The following is a 24,613-nucleotide window of genomic DNA, read 5'->3' as shown; positions in this document are numbered from 1 at the left end:
TGTTGGGGGTACTGGAGGACAGGAGGGAACCACTGTTGGGGGGACTGGAGGACTGGAGGACTGGAGGGAACCACTGTTGGGGGTACTGGAGGACTGGAGGGAACCACTGTTGGGGGGACTGGAGGACTGGAGGGAACCACTGTTGGGGGTACTGGAGGACTGGAGGGAACCACTGTTGGGGGGACTGGAGGACTGGAGGGAACCACTGTTGGGGGGACTGGAGGACTGGAGGGAACCACTGTTGGGGGTACTGGAGGACGGGAGGTACTGGAGGACTGGAGGGAACCACTGTTGGGGGTACTGGAGGACTGGAGTTGGGAACCACTGATGGGGGGACTGGAGGACTGGAGTAGGGAACCACTGTTGGGGGGACTGGAGGACTGGAGTTGGGAACCACTGTTGGGGGTACTGGAGGACTGGAGGGAACCACTGTTGGGGGTACTGGAGGACTGGAGGACTGGAGGGAACCACTGTTGGGGGTACTGGAGGACTGGAGTTGGGAACCACTGATGGGGGGACTGGAGGACTGGAGGGAACCACTGTTGGGGGTACTGGAGGACTGGAGGACTGGAGGGAACCACTGTTGGGGGTACTGGAGGACTGGAGGGAACCACTGTTGGGGGTACTGGAGGACGGGAGGGAACCACTGTTGGGGGTACTGGAGGACGGGAGGGACCCACTGTTGGGGGTACTGGAGGACTGCAGTTGGGAACCACTGATGGGGGGACTGAATTTGGGAACCACTGTTGGGGGTACTGGAGGACTGGAGTTGGGAACCACTGATGGGGGGACTGAATTTGGGAACCACTGTTGGGGGTACTGGAGGACTGGAGTTGGGAACCACTGATGGGGGTACTGGAGGACTGGTGTTGGGAACCACTGATGGGGGGACTGAATTTGGGAACCACTGTTGGGGGTACTGGAGGACTGGAGTTGGGAACCACTGTTGGGGGTACTGGAGGACTGGAGTTGGGAACCACTGATGGGGGGACTGAATTTGGGAACCACTGTTGGGGGTACTGGAGGACTCGAGTCGGGAACCACTGTTGGATGTACTGGAGGACTGGAGTCGGTAACCACTGTTGGGGGTACTGGAGGACTGGAGTTGGGAACCGCTGTTGGTGGTACTGGAGGACTGGAGTTGGGAACCACTGTTGCGGGTACTGGAGGACTGGAGTTGGGAACCACTGTTGCGGGACTGGAGTTGGGAATCACTGTTGCAGGACTGGAGGACTGAAGTTGGGAACCACTGTTGGGGGTACTGGAGGACTGAAGTTGGGAACCACTGATGGGGGGACTGGATTTGGGAACCACTGTTGGGGGTACTGGAGGACTGGAGTTGGGAACCGCTGTTGGTGGTACTGGAGGACTGGAGTTGGGAACCGCTGATGGGGGGACTGGAGGAATGGAGTCGGTAACCACTGTTGGGGGTACTGGAGGACTGGAGTCGGTAACCACTGTTGGGGGGACTGGAGGACTGGAGTATGGAACCACTGTTGGAGGTACTGGAGGACTGGAGTTGGGAACCGCTGTTGGAGGTACTGGAGGACTGGAGTTGGGAACCACTGATGGGGGGACTGGAGGACTGGAGTTGGGAACCACTGTTGGAGGACTGGAGTTGGGAAACACTGTTGGGGGTACTGGAGGACTGGAGGGTTTTTCTTAATTTTTACTATTTTCTACATTGTAGAATAATAGTGAAGACATCAAAACTATGAAATACCACATATAGAATCATGTAGTAACCAAAAAACGTGTTAAAAATAATCCACATACAGTGAGGGAAAAAAGTATTTGATCCCCTGCTGATTTTGTAAGTTTTCCCACTGACAAAGAAATGATCAGTCTATAATTTTAATGGTAGGTTTATTTGAACAGTGAGAGACAGAATAACAACAAAAAAATCCAGAAAAACGCATGTAAAAAATGTTATAAATTGATTTGCATTTTAATGAGGGAAATAAGTATTTCAAACTCTCCACCATGGCCAAGACCAAAGAGCTCTCCAAGGATGTCAGGGGACAAGATTGTAGACCTACACAAGGCTGGAATGGGCTACAAGACCATCGCCAAGCAGCTTGGTGAGAAGGTGACAACAGTTGGTGCGAATTTTTGCAAATGGAAGAAACACAAAATAACTGTCAATCTCCCTCGGCCTGGGGCTCCATGCAAGATCTCACCTCGTGGAGTTGCAATGATCATGAGAATGGTGAGGAATCAGCCCAGAACTACACAGGAGGATCTTGTCAATGATCTCAAGGCAGCTGGGACAATAGTCACCAAGAAAACAATTGGTAACACACTACGCCGTGAAGGACTGAAATCCTGCAGCGCCCGCAAGGTCCCCCTGCTCAAGAAAGTACATATACAGGGCCGTCTGAAGTTTGCCAATGAACATCTGAATGATTCAGAGGAGAACTGGGTGAAAGTGTTGTGGTCAGATTAGACCAAAATTGAGCTCTTTGGCATCAACTCAACTCGCCGTGTTTGGAGGAGGAGGAATGCTGCCTATGACCCCAAGAACACCATCTCCACCGTCAAACATGGAGGTGGAAACATTATGCTTTGGGGGTGTTTTTCTGCTAAGGGGACAGGACAACTTCACCGCATCAAAGGGACGATGGACGGGGCCATGTACCGTCAAATCTTGGGTGAGAACCTCCTTCCCTCAGCCAGGGCATTGAAAATGGGTCGTGGATGGGTATTCCAGCATGACAATGACCCAAAACACACGGCCAAGGCAACAAAGGAGTGGCTCAAGAAGAAGCACATTAAGGTCCTAGAGTGGCCTAGCCAGTCTCCAGACCTTAATCCCATAGAAAATATGTGGAGGGAGCTGAAGGTTCGAGTTGCCAAATCTCAGCTTCGAAACCTTAATGACTTGGAGAAGATCTGCAAAGAGGAGTGGAACAAAATCCCTCCTGAGATGTATGCAATCCTGGTGGCCAACTACAAGAAACGTCTGACCTCTGTGATTGCCAACAAGGGTTTTGCCACCAAGTACTAAGTCATGTTTTGCAGAGGGGTCAAATAATTATTTCCCTCATTAAAATGCAAATCAATTTATAACATTTTTGACATGCTTTTTTCTGGATTTTTTTGTTGTTATTCTGTCTCTCACTGTTCAAATAAACCTACCATTAAAATGATAGACTGATCATGTCTTTGTCAGTGGGCAAACGTACAAAATCAGCAGGGGATCAAATACTTTGTTCCCTCACTGTATATTTTATATTTGAGATTCTTCAAAGTAGCCACCCTTTGCCTTGATGACAGCTTTGCACACTCTTGGCACTTTTGACTGGTAGTACAAATTAAGAAAAACCCTTGAATGAGTAGGTGTGTCCAACCTTTTTCTGTTTAGTACTGAACTCAACACTGTAATTTAGCGTCTTCCACAGGGCTTAATTCTGTGAGCGCTGTTGTTGATTAAAACTGTATAAATCTGTCTGCATATTTTAAGACATATGGGGACATATGGGGTGTAGTGAGATACCCAATGGGCTGGAGGATTCTCTTCTCATCACTCATCTTGAAAAAAAACTATACAAAAAACGTGGAAATCAATCAATCCGCCATTATTGACACAATTATTGAAATATTGAAATAGCATTGGGAGCCGAGAAAAACTAATTGGCACAATTTAAGACCAAGTGGCAAAACAATAATACAGACAGTAGTCTGGGATGGAGGTGTGAACCTGGGGGTCTGGGATGGAGGTGTGAGCCTGGGGGTCTGGGATGGAGGTGTGAACCTGGGGGTCTGGGATGGAGGTGTGAGCCTGGGGGTCTGGGATGGAGGTGTGAACCTGGGGGTCTGGGATGGAGGTGTGAACCTGCTGGTCTGGGATGGAGGTGTGAACCTGGGGGTCTGGGATGGAGGTGTGAACCTGGGGGTCTGGGATGGAGGTGTGAACCTGCTGGTCTGGGATGGAGGTGTGAACCTGGGGGTCTGGGATGGAGGTGTGAGCCTGGGGGTCTGGGATGGAGGTGTGAACCTGGGGGTCTGGGATGGAGGTGTGAGCCTGGGGGTCTGGGATGGAGGTGTGAACCTGGGGGTCTGGGATGGAGGTGTGAACCTGGGGGTCTGGGATGGAGGTGTGAGCCTGGGGGTCTGGGATGGAGGTGTGAACCTGCTGGTCTGGGATGGAGGTGTGAACCTGGGGGTCTGGGATGGAGGTGTGAGCCTGGGGGTCTGGGATGGAGGTGTGAACCTGGGGGTCTGGGATGGAGGTGTGAACCTGGGGGTCTGGGATGGAGGTGTGAACCTGCTGGTCTGGGATGGAGGTGTGAACCTGGGGGTCTGGGATGGAGGTGTGAACCTGCTGGTCTGGGATGGAGGTGTGAACCTGGGGGTCTGGGATGGAGGTGTGAACCTGGGGGTCTGTGATGGAGGTGTGAACCTGGGGGTCTGGGATGGAGGTGTGAACCTGGGGGTCTGGGATGGAGGTGTGAACCTGGGGGTCTGGGATGGAGGTGTGAACCTGGGGGTCTGGGATGGAGGTGTGAACCTGGGGGGTCTGGGATGGAGGTGTGAACCTGGGGGTCTGGGATGGAGGTGTGAACCTGGGGGTCTGGGATGGAGGTGTGAGCCTGGGGGTCTGGGATGGAGGTGTGAGCCTGGGGGTCTGGGATGGAGGTGTGAGCCTGGGGGTCTGGGATGGAGGTGTGAGCCTGGGGGTCTGGGATGGAGGTGTGAGCCTGGGGGTCTGGGATGGAGGTGTGAGCCTGGGGGTCTGGGATGGAGGTGTGAGCCTGGGGGTCTGGGATGGAGGTGTGAGCCTGGGGGTCTGGGATGGAGGTGTGAGCCTGGGGGTCTGGGATGGAGGTGTGAGCCTGGGGGTCTGGGATGGAGGTGTGAGCCTGGGGGTCTGGGATGGAGGTGTGAACCTGGGGGTCTGGGATGGAGGTGTGAGCCTGGGGGTCTGGGATGGAGGTGTGAGCCTGGGGGTCTGGGATGGAGGTGTGAGCCTGGGGGTCTGGGATGGAGGTGTGAACCTGGGGGTCTGGGATGGAGGTGTGAGCCTGGGGGTCTGGGATGGAGGTGTGAACCTGGGGGTCTGGGATGGAGGTGTGAGCCTGGGGGTCTGGGATGGAGGTGTGAGCCTGGGGGTCTGGGGTGGAGGTGTGAACCTGTGGGTCTGGGATGGAGGTGTGAACCTGGGGTTCTGGGATGGAGGTGTGAGCCTGGGGGTCTGGGGTGGAGGTGTGAACCTGTGGGTCTGGGATGGAGGTGTGAACCTGGGGGTCTGGGATGGAGGTGTGAGCCTGGGGGTCTGGGATGGAGGTGTGAACCTACTGGTCTGGGATGGAGGTGTGAGCCTGGGGGTCTTAGTCTACCTGTTGAACCAGGGCCTCAGGGGGGTTGACTGATAATACAATATGTACCTGTTGAACCAGGACCTCAGGGGGGTTGAATGATAATACAATATGTACCTGTTGAACCAAGACCTCAGGGTTGACTGATAATACAGTATGTACCTGTTGAACCAGGACCTCAGGGTTGACTGATAATTCAGTATGTACCTGTTGAACCAGGACCTCAGGGTTGACTGATAATACAGTATGTACCTGTTGAACCAGGACCTCAGGGTTTACTGATAATACAGTATGTACCTGTTGAACCAGGACCTCAGGGTTGACTGGTAATACAATATGTACCTGTTGAACCAGGACCTCAGGGTTGACTGATAATACAGTATGTACCTGTTGAACCAGGACCTCAGGGGGGTTGACTGATAATGCAATATGTACCTGTTGAACCAGGACCTCAGGGTTGACTGGTAATACAATATGTACCTGTTGAACCAGGACCTCAGGGTTGACTGATAATACAGTATGTACCTGTTGAACCAGGACCTCAGGGTTTACTGATAATACAATATGTACCTGTTGAACCAGGACCTCAGGGTTGACTGATAATACAGTATGTACCTGTTGAACCAGGACCTCAGGGTTGACTGATAATACAGTATGTACCTGTTGAATAAGGACCTCCGGGTTGACTGATAATACAGGATGTACCTGTTGAACCAGGACCTCAGGGTTGACTGATAATACAATATGTACCTGTTGAACCAGGACCTCAGGGGGGTTGACTGATAATACAGTATGTACCTGTTGAACCAGGACCTCAGGGTTGACTGATAATACAGTATGTACCTGTTGAACCAGGACCTCAGGGTTGACTGCCAGCAGAGAGATAAAGGGGGACTCCTCATCAGAGAGCAGTATACTGATAGCATCCAGGACCCCAACAATCTTCTTAGGAGCACATCGGTCCAGGTTAGTGATCTCCAGGACCACGCGGATCCTCCTCTGCTCAAACACCTCCATGAACTGGATGAACCTGGACAACAGCCACATCTCCTTCCTCACCTGGGAGAGAGAGGGGGAGGAAGGAGAGAGAGAGAGAGACAGAGAGAGAGAGAGAGAGAGAGAGAGAGAGAGAGAGAGAGAGAGAGACAGAGAGAGAGAGAGAGAGACAGAGAGAGAGAGAGAGAGAGAGAGAGACAGAGAGAGAGAGAGAGAGACAGAGACAGAGACAGAGACAGAGAGGGGGGAGGAAGGGAGGGAGAGAGAGAAAGAGAAAAGTTGTAGAAAGCAGGTTAAGGAAATGAATCATTGGTCAAAGGTAGTGCACTATGTTCCATTATATATTTCCCCACCTCGTTCATGAATCCTAGTTGGCCGCTGAGCCTCTCGTTGTCCAGCGCCTTACGGACGTTCAGGTCCTGGTTGAAGATCAGGTTCTTTCCCATCTGGAATGTGAACCGTATAGCTCCTGCTGCAGGGACCCCCAGGGCAGCGAGCGCCAGTCCCTCGAACACGCCGGTCCCTCTTTGGGCTTCACTCGGGCCTTCTCCTTCTGTTCCATTTCCTGATCCCAGTCCGTCCAGCTCTGGTGCTTCTGGAAACTCCGGAAAGCCAAACTTCACCTATTAGGTCCAGGAACACAAGGTTTCAGGACAACGTCCTATTCAGTGTTTGCTGAGTATTTATTTTCCATCTTGATGTTGATTGGTGAACTTTTCATGCTGCCAAAGATTCCCTCATTCCTAGTCATTTTGTATCACCTTGCTTCATTGGTCCCTTAATTTACAGTGGGGGAAAAAAGTATTTAGTCAGCCACCAATTGTGCAAGTTCTCCCACTTAAAAAGATGAGAGAGGCCTGTAATTTTCATCATAGGTACACGTCAACTATGACAGACAAAATGAGAAAAAAAATTCCAGAAAATCACATTGTAGGATTTTTTATGAATTTATTTGCAAATTATGGTGGAAAATAAGTATTTGATCAATAACAAAAGTTTCTCAATACTTTGTTATATACCCTTTGTTGGCAATGACACAAGGTTTTCACACACTGTTGCTGGAATTTTGGCCCATTCCTCCATGCAGATCTCCTCTAGAGCAGTGATGTTTTGGAGCTGTCGCTGGGCAACACAGACTTTCAACTCCCTCCAAAGATTTTCTATGGGGTTGAGATCTGGAGACTGGCTAGGCCACTCCAGGACCTTGAAATGCTTCTTATGAAGCCACTCCTTCGTTGCCCGGGCGGTGTGTTTGGGATCATTGTCATGCTGAAAGACCCAGCCACGTTTCATCTTCAATGCCCTTGCTGATGGAAGGAGGTTTTCACTCAAAATCTCACGATACATGGCCCCATTCATTCTTTCCTTTACACGGATCAGTCGTCCTGGTCCCTTTGCAGAAAAACAGCCCCAAAGCATGATGTTTCCACCCCCATGCTTCACAGTAGGTATGGTGTTCTTTGGATGCAACTCAGCATTCTTTGTCCTCCAAACACGACGAGTTGAGTTTTTACCAAAAAGTTATATTTTGGTTTCATCTGACCATATGACATTCTCCCAATCCTCTTCTGGATCATCCAAATGCACTCTAGCAAACTTCAGACGGGCCTGGACATGTACTGGCTTAAGCAGGGGGACTTGTCTGGCACTGCAGGATTTGAGTCCCTGGCGGCGTAGTGTGTTACTGATGGTAGGCTTTGTTACTTTGGTCCCAGCTCTCTGCAGGTCATTTACTAGGTCCCCCCGTGTGGTTCTGGGATTTTTGCTCACCGTTCTTGTGATCATTTTGACCCCACGGGGTGAGATCTTGCGTGGAGCCCCAGATCGAGGGAGATTATCAGTGGTCTTGTATGTCTTCCATTTCCTAATAATTGCTCCCACAGTTGATTTCTTCAAACCAAGCTGCTTACCTATTGCAGATTCAGTCTTCCCAGCCTGGTGCAGGTCTACAATTTTGTTTCTGGTGTCCTTTGACAGCTCTTTGGTCTTGGCCATAGTGGAGTTTGGAGTGTGACTGTTTGAGGTTGTGGACAGGTGTCTTTTATACTGATAACAAGTTCAAACAGGTGCCATTAATACAGGTACCGAGTGGAGGACAGAGGAGCCTCTTAAAGAAGAAGTTACAGGTCTGTGAGAGCCAGAAATCTTGCTTGTTTGTAGGTGACCAAATACTTATTTTCCACCATAATTTGCAAATAAATTCATAAAAAATCCTACAATGTGATTTTCTGGAGAAAAAAAATCTCAATTTGTCTGTCATAGTTGACGTGTACCTATGATGAAAATTACAGGCCTCTCTCATCTTTTTAAGTGGGAGAACTTGCACAATTGGTGGCTGACTAAATATTTTTTCCCCCCACTGTACAATCCTTCCTCATTTATGCTAAACATATTATGGGATATTAGAAATTGAATTGACCTTGTTACTATGGGGTCTATCCCAGAATGGCACCCTGTTCCCTATATAATGCACTACTTTTGACCAGAGCCTCCATGGGTCCTGGTCAAAAGTAGTGCACTATAAAGGCAATAGGATGCCATTTGGGATGCAAGCTATAACAACCTTTTGATCCTCACCAGGAAGACGAGGACTGTGAGAGCAGCGAGCAGCGCGGCCAGGACCAGGGACCAGAGAGGGAAACAGCAGAACTTCTTAGACCTCCATTCTGACGGCGTGTTTTCAATCACCTTCTTCCTCACCTCATCGTTCTCGTCGTGCTGCGCCACACGGTACAGACCCAGCTGAAGAACAAAAGAAGAAGACTTTATTGTCCATTGTCTTGATGTTTCCAGTCAGAGCTGTGTTTGGAACCGACAACACTCTAACCTCTTTCATTTGATTTAACCATTATTTATCCAGGAAGTCCTGTTGAGGTCAAAATACCTATTTTATAAGGAAGCCCTCTAACCTCTGACCTCTAGCCTCTAACCTCTAGGCTACCTACCTGACCTCTAGCCTCTAACCTCTAGGCTACCTACCTGAAGTCAATCTCTAACCTCTAGGCTACCTACCTGAAGTCAATCTCTAACCTCTGGGCTACCTACCTGAAGTCAATCTCTAACCTCTAGGCTACCTACCTGACCTCTAGCCTCTAACCTCTAGGCTACCTACCTGAAGTCAATCTCTAACCTCTAGGCTACCTACCTGACCTCTAGCCTCTAACCTCTAGGCTACCTACCTGAAGTCAATCTCTAACCTCTAGGCTACCTACCTGAAGTCAATCTCTAACCTCTGGGCTACCTACCTGAAGTCAATCTCTAACCTCTGGGCTACCTACCTGAAGTCAATCTCTAACCTCTGGGCTACCTACCTGAAGTCAATCTCTAACCTCTGGGCTACCTACCTGAAGTCAATCTCGAACCTCTAGGCTACCTACCTGAAGTCAATCTCTAACCTCTGGGCTACCTACCTGAAGTCAATCTCTAACCTCTGGGCTACCTACCTGAAGTTAACCTCTAATCCTTACCTATAACCTCCTGACCTCCCCAGCTAGCACGTAACGTTCTGAGAACCCTATGTTTCTTAGAGCTTGGTGAGAGTGTGGTTGTCCTGTAGTTATTTTGCATTCAACCTTCCCACAATGTTCTGGGAATGGTGCAGGATACCCAGCTAGCACACAACGTTCTGAGAATCATATGTTTGTTAGGTGGGAATATCAGTACTTCAGCATAACGTTTCCTACAGGTTTCGTCATGGTTCTATTTTTAAAAGTAATGTTCTCAAATTGTTTCCGAGAACGTTAAGAAACAACGTTCTTCTGTGGGAATTTCAGTACTTCAGCATTACATTTTCTGCAGGTTTCCTCATGGTTCTATTTAAAGTCATGTTCTCAGAACAATTAGAAAAGTTTCCATAAAAACCACAAGAAAACATTAGTAACGTTCAAAAGATGTTATAAGAATGTTATTTAAAAACATATACATTCCGTTCTCAGCGTCAACAAAACTCTCTCTATCCTCCATCTTGTTAAGTGTGTTCAGGTGTGTTGGATGCGCCCACTAATTGGTCACACCTGATCTTAATGAGTGCTTTCATCGACGGGGCTGTAGTGGAACAGGTTGAGAGCTTCAAGTTCCTTGGTGTCCACATAACCAACAAACTATCATGGTCCAAACACACCAAGACAGTCGTGAAGAGGGCACGACAAAGCCTATTCCCCCTCAGGAGACTGAAAAGATTTGGCATGGGTCCTCAGACCCTCAAAATATTCTACAGCTGCACCATCGAGAGCATCCTGACTGGTTGCATCACCGCCTGGTATGGCAACTGCTTGGCTTCCGACCGCAAGGCACTACAGAGGGTAGTGCGTACGGCCCAGTACATCACTGGGGCCAAGCTTCCTGCCATCCAGGACCTCTATACCAGGTGGTGTCAGAGGAAGGCCCTCAAAATTGTCAAGGACTCCAGCCACCCTAGTCATAGACTGTTCTCTCTGCTACCGCACGGCAAACGGTACCGGAGTGCCAAGTCTAAGTCCAAAAGACTTCTCAACAGCTTCTACCCCCAAGCCATAAGACTCCTGAACAGCTAATCATGGATACCCGGACTATTTGCACTGCCCCCCACCCCCCACCCCATCTTTTTACACTGCTGCTACTCTGTTAATTATTTATGCATAGTCACTTTAACTTTACCCACATGTACATATTACTTCAACTACCTCAACTAACCGGTGCCCCCGCACATTGACTCTGCAACGGTACCCCCCTGTATATATAGCCTCCCTACTGTTTATTTTATTTGACTTCTGCTCTTTTTTTTCTCAACACTTTTTTGTTGTTGTTTTATTTTACTTTTTTTTATTAAAAATAAATGCACTGTTGGTTAAGGGCTGTAAGTAAGCATTTCACTGTAATGTCTGCACCTGTTGTATTCGGCGCATGTGGCCAATAACATTTGATTTGATTTGATTTGCTTGTGTTCTTTAAAATGGGGTCCGCTTGAAAAGACTAAAATGAACAGCTTTGTATGAGTTAAAAAAACATGGCATGCTAGCTCCATCCTGGCGCAGTGGACTAATTCCATGGATAGAGAACAGAAGATCATAGGTTTGAATCTCACTGATGCCGTGCCACAATAAAAAAGAAATGTGTCTGCTTGATGCCTAAGCAAATTCATTTCCATGTGTCCTATCTGTGCTTGAAGTTCAAAACAGTTAACCCCAACTAAGCTAGCAGTGTTATTAAAAAGTCTTATTGAAACATGTTCTCAGAACGTTAAATCGTCATCTTCAAATAACCTATAATTTTTGTTCTCAGGACTTTAATAAAACCTTTCAGGGAACCATAGTATAACGTTCTCAGAACCTCCCTGCAACATAAAAATGTACGTTCCCAGAACAGGCGTAATTTTCACTTCAAACGTTCAGTTTTACCGGTCAGGAAACATATGTCTTCGTTCCCAGAACCAATGGGTAACCAAAAACATACGTTCCCACAACCTCCAAGGAACCAAATGTGCTAGCTGGGCTCTGACTTCTAACCTCTAGGCTACCTACCTGAAGTTAACCTCTAACCTCTAGGTCCTAGCTCTATTACCTGAAGTTAACCTCTAACCTCTAGGTCCTAACTCTATTACCTGAAGTTAACCTCTAGGTCCTAACTCTATTACCTGAAGTTAACCTCTAACCTCTAGGTCCTAACTCTATTACCTGAAGTTAACCTCTAACCTCTAGGTCCTAGCTCTATCACCTGAAGTTAACCTCTAACCTCTAGGTCCTAACTCTATCACCTGAAGTTAACCTCTAACCTCTAGGTCCTAACTCTATTACCTGAAGTTAACCTCTAACCTCTAGGTCCTAACTCTATCACCTGAAGTTAACCTCTAACCTCTAGGTCCTAACTCTATCACCTGAAGTTAACCTCTAACCTCTAGGTCCTAGCTCTATCACCTGAAGTTAACCTCTAACCTCTAGGTCCTAACTCTATCACCTGAAGTTAACCTCTAACCTCTAGGTCCTAGCTCTATCACCTGAAGTTAACCTCTAACCTCTAGGTCCTAACTCTATCACCTGAAGTTAACCTCTAACCTCTAGGTCCTAGCTCTATCACCTGAAGTTAACCTCTAACCTCTAGGTCCTAACTCTATCACCTGAAGTTAACCTCTAACCTCTAGGTCCTAACTCTATCACCTGAAGTTAACCTCTAACCTCTAGGTCCTAACTCTATTACCTGAAGTTAACCTCTAACCTCTAGGTCCTAACTCTATTACCTGAAGTTAACCTCTAACCTCTAGGGTAACCCACCTGAAATTTCCCGAAACTCTCCTGCAGCACCAGGCACAGTCTCATCACCAGCCCCGCCCAGAGGAGGTCACTCCCGGCGAAGTGCCATGCGGAGAACCGAACATAGATGAACCGGACATTCTGCCGTTGCTGGTTCTCCTCGGTCCAGATGGGTCTGTAGAACAGCAGCCTGCAGATCAGAGCTAGGAGACCAGTAATGGAGGGTTTGATGGAACGAGGCTTGGACCTGCCCTGGCACTTCTTCTCCCTCCTCTTTGCCTCCTGCTCCATGTGGACTAGTCAAGGAGTGAGTGAGTGAATGAGTGTACACTGTATATAGACATATATAGACATAATATGACAGGATCATGTTGTATCTACCCCCTATGTGACAGGATCATGTTGTATCTACCCTCTATATGACAGGATCATGTTGTATCTACCCTCTATATGACAGGATCATGTTGTATCTACCCTCTATATGACAGGATCATGTTGTATCTACCCTCTATGTGACAGGATCATGTTGTATCTACCCTCTATATGACAGGATCATGTTGTATCTACCCTCTATATGACAGGATCATGTTGTATCTACCCTCTATATGACAGGATCATGTTGTATCTACCCCCTATATGACAGGATCATGTTGTGTGTACCTACCGTTAATATGACAGGATCATGTTGTATCTACCCTCTATATGACAGGATCATGTTGTATCTACCCTCTGTATGACAGGATCATGTTGTATCTACCCTCTATATGACAGGATCATGTTGTGTGTACCTACCCTCTATATATCTGAGGATCATGTTGATGCGGTTCTGACATGATGAGTAGAGGCCCACCGTAGCAGGAGAGGACACTTTAGTCAGAGTCTTGGTCAGAGCGTACGCATAGATGTGATCCAAATCTACAGAATCAACAGAGATAAATGTAGCAGGCGTTTTTGATAGGTCGGTTAAGTAGCTAAAACGTAGTGGGAAACATTTCCACTCTACTGAAAAATAAATCTACAAGATAAGAACAGGGACCAGCCGGTATGACGCGTAAATGCATCACACCGGCTGTATTTCTGTATTTTGAAAGTTATATATCTTGAAAATGTTGGGACTATATCAACAATGGACTAATGAAACAAATACCAAAATATAGTTTTTGGGTGGAATTTTCTTTTAAATCATTGACAGTGTTTTTGAACGATGGGAGTGACTTTCACTGTAAATATGTATTTTGTAAAGCATGTGATCGCATTACTTTCCCCTGATGGGATAATCAAGTTGATCAAATGCCCTAATTAATACCTGTTGCACACAACTTCCTCTTTTAAAACCTACAGTACGGCTGCGTCTGAAATGGCCCCCTATTCCCTATAGGGTTCTGGTCTAAAGTAGTGCACTACATAGGGAATAGGGTGCCAATCTCTAGTCTAAAGTAGTGCACTACATAGGGAATAGGGTGCCAATCTCTAGTCTAAAGTAGTGCACTACATAGGGAATAGGGTGCCATTCTCTGGTCTAAAGTAGTGCACTACATAGGGAATAGGGTGCCAATCTCTAGTCTAAAGTAGTGCACTACATAGGGAATAGGGTGCCAATCTCTAGTCTAAAGTAGTGCACTACATAGGGAATAGGGTGCCAATCTCTAGTCTAAAGTAGTGCACTACATAGGGAATAGGGTGCCAATCTCTAGTCTAAAGTAGTGCACTACATAGGGAATAGGGTGCCAATCTCTAGTCTAAAGTAGTGCACTACATAGGGAATAGGGTGCCATTTGGGGCGCCGCCTATGTTAATGTATTCCAGCTGCAGAACAGGTCCAGTATCTCATTATGCAAACACTCAGGTTCTGTTCTGTTCTGCTCTGTTCTAATCTGCTCTGCTCTGCTCTGCTCTGTTCTGCTCTGCTCTGTTCTGCTCTGTTCTGTTCTGTTCTGCTCTGTTCTGTTCTGTTCTGTTCTGTTCTGTTCTGCTCTGCTCTGTTCTGCTCTGTTCTGTTCTGCTCTGTTCTGTTCTGTTCTGTTCTGCTCTGCTCTGCTCTGTTCTGCTCTGTTCTGATTTTGTATGTTTGCCCACTGACAAAGACATGATCAGTCTATCATTTTAATGGTAGGTTTATTTGAACAGTGAGAGACAGAATAACAACAACAAAATTCAGAAAAACGCATGTCAAAAATGTTATAAATTGATTTGCATTTTAATGAGGGAAATAAGTAATTGACCCCTCTGCAAAACATGACTTAGTACTTGGTGGCAAAACCCTTGTTGGCAATCACAGAGGTCAGACGTTTCTTGTAGTTGGCCACCAGGTTTGCACGCATCTCAGGAGGGATTTTGTTCCACTCCTCTTTGCAGATCTTCTCCAAGTCATTAAGGTTTCGAGGCTGACGTTTGGCAACTCGAACCTTCAGCTCCCTCCACAGATTTTCTATGGGATTAAGGTCTGGAGACTGGCTAGGCCACTCCAGGACCTTAATGTGCTTCTTCTTGAGCCACTTCTTTGTTGCTTTGGCCGTGTGTTTTGGGTCATTGTCATGCTGGAATACCCATCCACGACCCATTTTCAATGCCCTGGCTGAGGGAAGGAGGTTCTCACCCAATAATCGACAGTACATCGCCCCGTCCATTGTCCCTTTGATGCGGTGAAGTTGTCCTGTCCCCTTAGCAGAAAAACACCCCCAAAACATAATGTTTCCACCTCCATGTTTGACGGTTGGGATGGTGTTCTTGGTGTCATAGGCAACATTCCTCCTCTTCCAAACACGGCGAGTTGAGTTGATGCCAAAGAGCTCCATTTTGGTCTCATCTGACCACAACACTTTCACCCAGTTCTCCTCTGAATCATTCAGATGCTCATTGGCAAACTTCAGACGGCCCTTCATTTCAGTCCTTCACGGCGTAGTGTGTTACCAATTGTTTTCTTGGTGACTATGGTCCCAGCTGCCTTGAGATCATTGACAAGATCCTCCCGTGTAGTTCTGGGCTGATTCCTCACCGTTCTCATGATCATTGCAACTCCACGAGGTGAGATCTTGCATGGAGCCCCAGGCTGAGGGAGATTGACAGTTCTTTTGTGTTTCTTCCATTTGCGAATAATCACACCAACTGTTGTCACCTTCTCACCAAGCGGCTTGGCGATGGTCTTGTAGCCCATTCCAGCCTTGTGCAGGTCTACAATCTTGTCCCTGACATCCTTGGAGAGCTCTTTGGTCTTGGCCATGGTGGAGAGTTTGGAATCTGATTGATTGATTGCTTCTGTGGACAGGTGTCTTTTATACAGGTAACAAGCTGAGATTAGGAGCACTCCCTTTAAGAGTGTGCTCCTAATCTCAGCCCGTTACCTGTATAAAAGACACCTGGGAGCCAGAAATCTTTCTGATTGAGAGGGGGTAAAATACTTATTTCCCTCATTAAAATGCAAATCAATTTATAACATTTTTGACATGCGTTTTTCTGGATTTTTTTGTTGTTATTCTGTCTCTCACTGTTCAAATAAACCTACCATTAAAATGATAGTCTTTGTCAGTGGGCAAACGTACAAAATCAGCAGGGGATCAAATACTTTTTTCCCTTCACTGTATATATACAGTGTTGTAACGTTGTGCAAATAGTTCAAGTACAAATGGGAAAATAAATCAACATAAATATGGGTTGTATTTACAATGGTGGTTGTTCTTCTCTCACCTTTTATTACCATTGTATTGACGTTGCCAATGGCACCCAGAGGATAATGGTAATGTCTGGCTGTTTGTGATCTGTGAATTACAAAGAATAACACTTACAAAACCTCAGGTGAAAGAGGGAGGGGAGAGAGAGAGAGAGAGGGGGAGAGAGAGAGGGGGAGAGAGAGAGAGAGAGAGAGAGAGAGAGAGAGAGAGAGAGAGAGAGAGAGAGAGAGAGAGAGAGAGAGAGAGAGAGAGAGAGAGAGAGAGAGAGAGAGAGAGAGAGGGGGGGGGGTTGGGGAATTGAATACTAATATAACAGCAGGGTTATATAGAAAGTGCATCGCAACACAACTTAAGCAGTAGATAACATAGAAATAAAATGACTTGGTGCCTAAATACACCTCAACATAAACAGGAAGTGTCCGTCATGCTGGTGCTATTTTGGATAGGGAGTTTTAGGGAGTTACTGAGTTACTATTCATCCAGTGAGTTACTGAGTTACTATACATCCAGGGAGTTACTGAGTTACTATACATCCAGTGAGTTACTGAGTTACTATACATCCAGGTGTTACTTCTCCATATTAGATTACTATACATCCAGGGAGTTACTGAGTTACTATACATCCAGTGAGTTACTGAGTTACAATACATCCAGTGAGTTACTGAGTTACTATACATCCAGGGAGTTACTGAGTTACTATACATCCAGTGAGTTACTGAGTTACTATATATCCAGTAAGGTACTGAGTTACTATACATCCAGGGAGTTACTATACATCCAGTGAGTTACTGAGTTACAATATATCCAGGGAGTTACTGAGTTACTATACATCCAGTGAAGTACTGAGTTACTATACATCCAGTGAAGTACTGAGTTACTGTACATCCAGGGAGTTACTGAGTTACTATACATCCAGTGAGTTACTGAGTTACTATACATCCAGTGAGGTACTGAGTTACTATACATCCAGTGAGGTACTGAGTTACTATACATCCAGTGAGTTACTATACATCCAGGGAGTTACTGAGTTACTTTACATCCAGTGAGTTACTGAGTTACTATACATCCAGTGAGGTACTGAGTTACTATACATCCAGTGAGTTACTGAGTTACTATACATCCAGTGAGGTACTGAGTTACTATACATCCAGTGAGTTACTATACATCCAGTGAGTTACTGAGTTACTATACATCCAGTGAGTTACTGAGTTACTATACATCCAGTGAGTTACTATACATCCAGTGAGTTACTGAGTTACTATACATCCAGTGAGTTACTGAGTTACTATACATCCAGTGAGTTACTATACATCCAGTGAGTTACTGAGTTACTATACATCCAGTGAGTTACTGAGTTACTATACATCCAGGGAGTTACTGAGTTACTATACATCCAGGGAGTTACTGAGTTACTATACATCCAGTGAAGTACTGAGTTACTATACATCCAGTGAGTTACTGAGTTACAATACATCCAGTGAGTTACTGAGTTACTATACATCCAGTGAGTTACTATACATCCAGTGAGTTACTGAGTTACTATACATCCAGTAAGTTACTGAGTTACTATACATCCAGGAAGTTACTGAGTTACTATACATCCAGTGAGGTACTGAGTTACTATACATCCAGGGAGTTACTGAGTTACAATACATCCAGGGAGTTACTATACATCCAGTGAGGTACTGAGTTACTATACATCCAGTGAGTTACTGAGTTACAATACATCCAGGGAGTTACTATACATCCAGTGAGGTACTGAGTTACTATACATCCAGGGAGTTACTGAGTTACTATACATCCAGTAAGTTACTGAGTTACTATACATCCAGTGAGTTACTGAGTTACAATACATCCAGGGAGGTACTGAGTTACAATACATCCAGGGAGGTACTGAGTTACTATACATCCAGTGAGGTACTGAGTTACATTACATCCAGGGAGTTACTATACATCCAGTGAGGTACTGAGTTACAATACATCCAGGGAGGTACTGAGTTACTATACATCCAGTGAGTTACTGAGTTACAATACATCCAGGGAGGTACTGAGTTACAATACATCCAGTGAGGTACTGAGTTACTATACATCCAGTGAGTTACTGAGTTACAATACATCCAGGGAGGTACTGAGTTACAATACATCCAGGGAGGTACTGAGTTACTATACATCCAGTGAGGTACTGAGTTACAATACATCCAGTGAGGTACTGAGTTACTATACATCCAGTGAGGTACTGAGTTACTATACATCCAGTGAGTTACTGAGTTACTATACATCCAGTAAGTTACTGAGTTACTATACATCCAGTGAGGTACTGAGTTACTATACATCCAGTGAGGTACTGAGTTACAATACATCCAGGGAGGTACTGAGTTACTATACATCCAGTGAGTTACAATACATCCAGTGAGTTACTGAGTTACTATACATCCAGTGAGTTACTATACATCCAGTGAGTTACTGAGTTACTATACATCCAGTGAGTTACTGAGTTATTATACATCCAGTGAGGTACTGAGTTACAATACATCCAGGGAGGTACTGAGTTACTATACATCCAGTGAGTTACTATACATCCAGTGAGTTACTGAGTTACTATACATCCAGTGAGGTACTGAGTTACTATACATCCAGTGAGTTACTATACATCCAGTGAGTTACTGAGTTACTATACATCCAGTGAGGTACTGAGTTACTATACATCCAATAGGCAATATGTAGTTTACATCCAGTTAGTAGGACTTGCCAGGATAAGGTGGGTGTGTTGTTTGTAAGATAGAGTAGTGCTTACCGACCATGAACAACCACTTAGAATTCAGCTATTTGACATAAACTACAATGTCCTTTATCCAACCAAAACCCATCAGATGAAACATAGAGGTCTTACCTTTCAGTTGGACGTGTCAGCACCCACTCCTCTTAACACGGATTAGGAACAGGATCAATAGATGTTGTCTTGTTGTGACTGAGAGAGAGAATGCTGCTACCGACCACTACAATGACTAAGTAGTGGTGAACTTTACACCCCCTAGCCCAGGGCTTGGTTGGCTAACTTCCTGCCCGCTTTACAACTTTACAATGCAGATATCAGCTAAAAGCTAATTATTCACTAGATGATTACTCACTCTGTCTCTCTCTCTCTCTCTCTCTCTCTCTCTCTGCATGCTGGAAGTGTTTGGTGCGTGCTGGGAATTGTTTGAGTGAGTGCTAAGTGCGAGTGTTGTGTAGAGTTAGATATCCTGGGTTTTCCTTTTCTTGGTGATATCCTTTTTTTCTTCTATGCATGATTAAGGTTATTATTTCAATTTTTTTGTTGCGGTAGAATTAAGTATATTGTTTTTCGTGTCGAAATTACCCTGATTTTGGTGGGGATGGCGGCCCGAATCGGGACGCCGTCCCTGTCACTTCGGCACGGCTTTAGGTGTGTTACTGAAGCTACTGTCACGGTGGAAGAGGTTTTGGTCGCCGTAGGAGAGAAGGTAGGATATGAGAATGTTGCTTATGCGTCACGGATGAATAAAGCGGTGGTGGTATTTCTTAAAGAAGAGCGCCTTGTTGATCGTATGGTTGAGCATGGCATACTTCTTAAAGGAATGTTTATTCAAGTTACGCCGCTTTTTTCTCCGTCAACAAGGGTAACGATTTCAAATGTACCGCCGTTCATTCCAAATGAGCTATTGGAGCGCGAGTTATTGCGCTTTGGGAAGTTTGCAAGTTCAATTAAGGTTGTCCCATTGGGTTGCAAACACCCGGCGTTGAAACAGGTAATGTCGTTTCGGCGACAGGTGTTTATGTTTTTGGACTCACCGGAACAGACTTTGGAGTTATCGTTTAAAGTCAAGTATGACAATAGATTGTATATGGCTTATGCTAGTACAGGTAGTCAACGGTGTTTTGAGTGTGGGGATGTTGGTCATAAGCGACATGCTTGCCCAAAAAGGGAGAAGGCAGAGGGAGGGGCGCAGGTGGTCCTCGTAACGCCTGGGCCCACTGATGTAGGAAGAGGTGGGCTGACAGTGGTAGAGCAGCCGCACGCATCTGTTGCTGAGGAACAAGTTGTCCGTGTTGAGGGCACAGAGGTGCAACTTGTACCAGAGGGAAATGTTATGCAGGGGGATTTTTTTGTTGTAGAAGGTAAGGATGGATCTGAAGGGCCATTTCCTCAGACTAGTGAGGAGGTGCCCAGTACGAGTGCTGTGGTACAGGAGGGGGTACATGTGGAGCTAATCTCCCAGGTAGTGGAGGCGATGCCCACTACAAGTAATGGGTTACAGGAGAGGGTTCATGTGGAGCTCATCTCCCAGGTAGTGGAGGAGATGCCCACTATGAGTGCTGGGGTACAGGGGGGGCTAGTCTCCCAGGTAGTGGAGGAGATGCCCACTATGAGTGCTGGGTTACAGGGGGGGCTAGTCTCCCAGGTAGTGGAGGAGATGCCCACTACGAGTAATGGGGTTCAGGTGGGGCTAGTCTCCCAGGTAGTGGAGGAGATGCCCACTACGAGTAATGGGGTCCAGGTGGGGCTAGTCTCCCAGGTAGTGGAGGAGATGCCCACTACGAGTAATGGGGTTCAGGTGGGGCTAGTCTCCCAGGTAGTGGGGGAGATGCCCACTACGAGTAATGGGGTTCAGGTGGGGCTAGTCTCCCAGGTAGTGGGGGAGATGCCCACTACGAGTAATGGGGTTCAGGTGGGGCTAGTCTCCCAGGTAGTGGGGGGAGATGCCCACTACGAGTAATGGGGTTCAGGTGGGGCTAGTCTCCCAGGTAGTGGGGGGAGATGCCCACTACGAGTAATGGGGTTCAGGTGGGGCTAGTCTCCCAGGTAGTGGGGGAGATGCCCACTACGAGTAATGGGGTTCAGGTGGGGCTAGTCTCCCAGGTAGTGGAGGAGATGCCTGGTACGAGTAATGGGGTTCAGGTGGGGCTAGTCTCCCAGGTAGTGGGGGAGATGCCCACTACGAGTAATGGGGTTCAGGTGGGGCTAGTCTCCCAGGTAGTGGAGGAGATGCCTGGTACGAGTGATGGGGTGCAAGTGGGGAGTGTTGAAAGGGATGTGGTAGAGGGGAGTCAGTGGTCTGTGGCCTCAGTTGAGGAGGATCAGGAGAAGGATATGGATATGGATATCTCTCTTGATACGGTATCAGCTGGTGAGGACTCAATTTACGATCTAGAGGAGGTAAAAGGGTTTCTGGATCAGACTTTTGGGAAATCTGTCAAATTGGCAGATTATTTTGATGTTGATAAGTTTGTGAGGTCAGCTGTGATGTTACAGAAGACGGTGGGGTTAGACCAGTTGAGTGAGAAGAAGCGGTTTCGCTTGAGGAAATTTGTTACTGCTGTTGCAGCAGCAAAGGGTGGTGGGAAACGTGGTCAGGGTAAGAGAAAATTTAAATAATGATGATGATTATGCCTCATAGGGTGTTCTATTCTCTTTGTCTGGTTTCTCTGTGGTATCTTCTGCTTTTCCTTTTTCTTTTCTATATGGAGGTACTAAGGGTAGGTTCTCTCAACATTAATGGAGGAAGGGACAGGAATAAGAGGGCTTGGGTATTAGAAGTAATAAAACAGAAAAGGCTTAATGTAGTTTTCCTACAGGAGACACATAGTGATGAGGAAAATGCGGCTGACTGGGGTATGTGGTGGGAGGGGCAGCATATACTCAGTCATGGTACTAATTTCAGTGCTGGGGTGGCAATCTTGTTTTCTTCAGGCTTAGGGGTGACTGTGGTATCTACAACAGAGATTGTCAAGGGTCGGGTTTTATTGGTCAAGGTGGATGTTATGGGGTTTTTGTTTGTTTTTTTGAATGTTTATGCTCCTAATGAGGGTACAGAGCGTATTGTTGGTTTTGATAAAATAAAGGAAACCTTAAGACAGTGTGACCAAGAGGGGTGTATGGTTTTAGGGGGGACTGGAACTGTACAGTGGATTTTACTGTTGATCGCACCGCTGAAGAACCTCACCTGCGGTCAGCAATTTGTCTGTCTGGTCTATTAACTGAGTTTGAGCTTTCTGATGTGTGGAGAGTAAGGAATGCAAAAGTTAGACAGTACACATGGCTAAAAGTTAATGAAGGTCATGTCAGTGCAGCAAGGTTAGACAGGTTGTATGTATCTGAGCAATACTGTAGTAGGGTTGGAAGGTGTGACATTACTCCTGTGGGTTTCTCTGATCACCATATTGTCACTGTTGATATTCACTTGTCCTGTCCACGAAGGTCATCATCTTATTGGTATTTTAATGTTAAATTGTTACATGATGTCATGTTTTGTGAAAGGTTTTTGTTGTTTTGGGAAAAATGGAGGGTTACAAAAGGGAATTTTGAGTCCTTGAGACAATGGTGGGAGGTTGGGAAGGCCCAAATACGATTATTTTGTCAACAGTATACTGCTCTGTCTCGAATTGAAGTTAAAGAGACTATCAGGGCCCTTGAGCAGAACATTAAACTATTGAATTGAAGTTGCTCACTCAGAATGACCCCGGACTAGTCATGAACTTACAGGACAAGAAACATGAATTGAGGTCGTTTCTGCATGAAAGAGTGAAGGGTGCCTTGATTAGGTCTCGTTTCGCTTCCCTCAAGGATATGGATGCTCCTAGTGCTTTTTTTTTTAACCTAGGACAGTCGACATTGCAACGTAAACAGATGGTCTGCCTTCGTCTCCCTGATGGGAAGGTGACCACGGATGACAGTGAAATGCGTCAACATGCCGTGGATTTCTATTCTGCCCTCTATAAGGCGGAGGATTGTGACTCTCTGTGTACTGAACAGTTGTTACACGGTCTTCCTCAATTGGGACCTGAGCAAAGAGTCGCATTGGACTCTGACATTACACTGCAAGAGCTGTCCACAGCAGTTATGCAGCTCTCAACAGGCCGAGCCCCTGGCATTGATGGTTTACCATCTGAGTTTTACAAGCACTTTTGGGGGTCTATTGGGGAGGATTTTTATGAAGTGGTGTGTGAATCTTTTCATGAGGGCTCTCTTCCTGTATCTTGTCAACGTGCGGTACTTTCACTGTTGCCAAAAAAGGGGGATTTGGCTCTCATAAAAAATTGGAGACCTGTTGCTTTGCTGTGTGCAGAATATAAAATTGTTTCTAAATGTCTCTCAAACAGGTTGAAAGAGTATCTGGGATTGTTGGTCCACAAGGACCAGTCCTACTGTGTACCTGATCGCTCTATTGTTGACAACTTGTTTCTAATAAGAGATGTTTTGGACATTTGTAAACTGTCTGATGTAAATGTGGGTTTACTTTCTTTGGATCAGGAGAAGGCTTTTGATCGTGTGGACCACCAGTACTTGTTTAAAACAATGAAAGCCTTTGGGTTTGGGGATGTTTTTTTGTCTTGGATGAAGTTACTGTATGCTGGGGCCTCGTGTATGGTGAAGGTGGGGGGTGGTTTGAGTTGTCCCATCCCTGTCCAAAGGGGCATCAGGCAGGGATGCCCAATTTCAGGGCAGTTATACAGTCTGGCGATTGAACCAATGCTTTGTTTTTTAAGAGCGAAGCTTACTGGTTTCTCTGTGCCAGGTGTAATGAAGGGTCCCACGATAGCACTGTCTGCGTATGCAGATGACGTGACAGTTTTTATTACAGGGGATGAGGATGTTAAGGTTCTCTCAGACGCCTTAAAGGTGTATGAGGGGGCCTCCTCAGCTAGAGTCAATTGGGGAAAGAGTGAAGCGCTGTGGGCAGGCCAGCTTCAGATGGGGTCCGCTCCACGGTTACCAGGGGGGCTTCAGTGGGGCAGAGATGGGATGAAGACTTTGGGGGTTTTTCTAGGCTCCGATGTCTTTCAGAAAAAGAACTGGGAGGGTGTAGTGGAGAAAGTGTGTGCCAGACTGTCAAGATGGAAATGGGTGCTGCCCCAGCTGTCTTATAGGGGAAGGGTACTGGTAGCTAATAACCTAGCTGCCTCTACCCTGTGGCACAGACTAATGATTTTACAGCCACCAAAGGGTCTGATACAAGAGCTTCAGAGGACCCTTGTCAACTTCTTCTGGTCTGGACAACATTGGATTAAAGCTTCAGCCCTGTACCTGCCACTGCACGAGGGTGGGCAAGGCCTGGTGGACATTTCTTCCAGGATCATGGCTTTCCGGCTTCAAGCAGCCCAGAGACTGTTGTACAGTGACGGTTCTAGCTGGGTTGACACAGCCTACGCATTGATGAGGAGAGCGGGCTGTTTGGGCTTAGACAAGCACCTTTTCCTCTTAAAACTGGAGGGGGTGAGTTGCCTGGCCTGACTCCATTTTATGAGTCTGTTATGCAGGCTTGGAGAGTTCTGGTCAAGTCCCGTAAGGCCTGCACGCCACCAGGGATGTGGCTTTTGAAGAGCCTCTTTTTCACAACACTGCCATCCAGTCCCGTGTTCTGGGTTCAGCTAGCCTACGTTCATGCCT

General features: G+C 46.5%; 1 protein-coding gene across 3 annotated transcripts in view; it reads right to left on the bottom strand.

Moving 5' to 3' along the window:
• Positions 1-24,613, bottom strand: part of nkpd1 (NTPase, KAP family P-loop domain containing 1) — a 56,751-nt gene that overhangs the window by 16,696 nt on the left and 15,442 nt on the right. Inside the window, exons 1-7 of one of the 3 annotated variants that reach the window (XM_045214227.1) lie at positions 19,097-19,292; positions 16,223-16,293; positions 13,331-13,453; positions 12,560-12,834; positions 8,892-9,056; positions 6,668-6,937; positions 6,162-6,377 (exon numbers count right to left, since the gene is read on the bottom strand). In XM_045214227.1, coding sequence (XP_045070162.1) covers positions 6,162-6,377; positions 6,668-6,937; positions 8,892-9,056; positions 12,560-12,834; positions 13,331-13,453; positions 16,223-16,235 — 1,062 coding nt within the window. In that variant the 5' untranslated portion in view covers positions 16,236-16,293; positions 19,097-19,292. Of the gene's footprint in view, positions 1-6,161; positions 6,378-6,667; positions 6,938-8,891; positions 9,057-12,559; positions 12,835-13,330; positions 13,454-16,222; positions 16,294-19,096; positions 19,293-24,613 lie in introns of those variants that run through there. The other 2 variants (XM_045214229.1, XM_045214228.1) reach the window with 2 other exon arrangements.

Source organism: Coregonus clupeaformis, unplaced genomic scaffold (genome assembly GCF_020615455.1).
Source record: "Coregonus clupeaformis isolate EN_2021a unplaced genomic scaffold, ASM2061545v1 scaf0218, whole genome shotgun sequence".
In the NCBI taxonomy this organism is placed as follows: Eukaryota; Metazoa; Chordata; class Actinopteri; order Salmoniformes; family Salmonidae; genus Coregonus; species Coregonus clupeaformis.
This window is presented reverse-complemented; position numbering and strand designations above follow the sequence as displayed.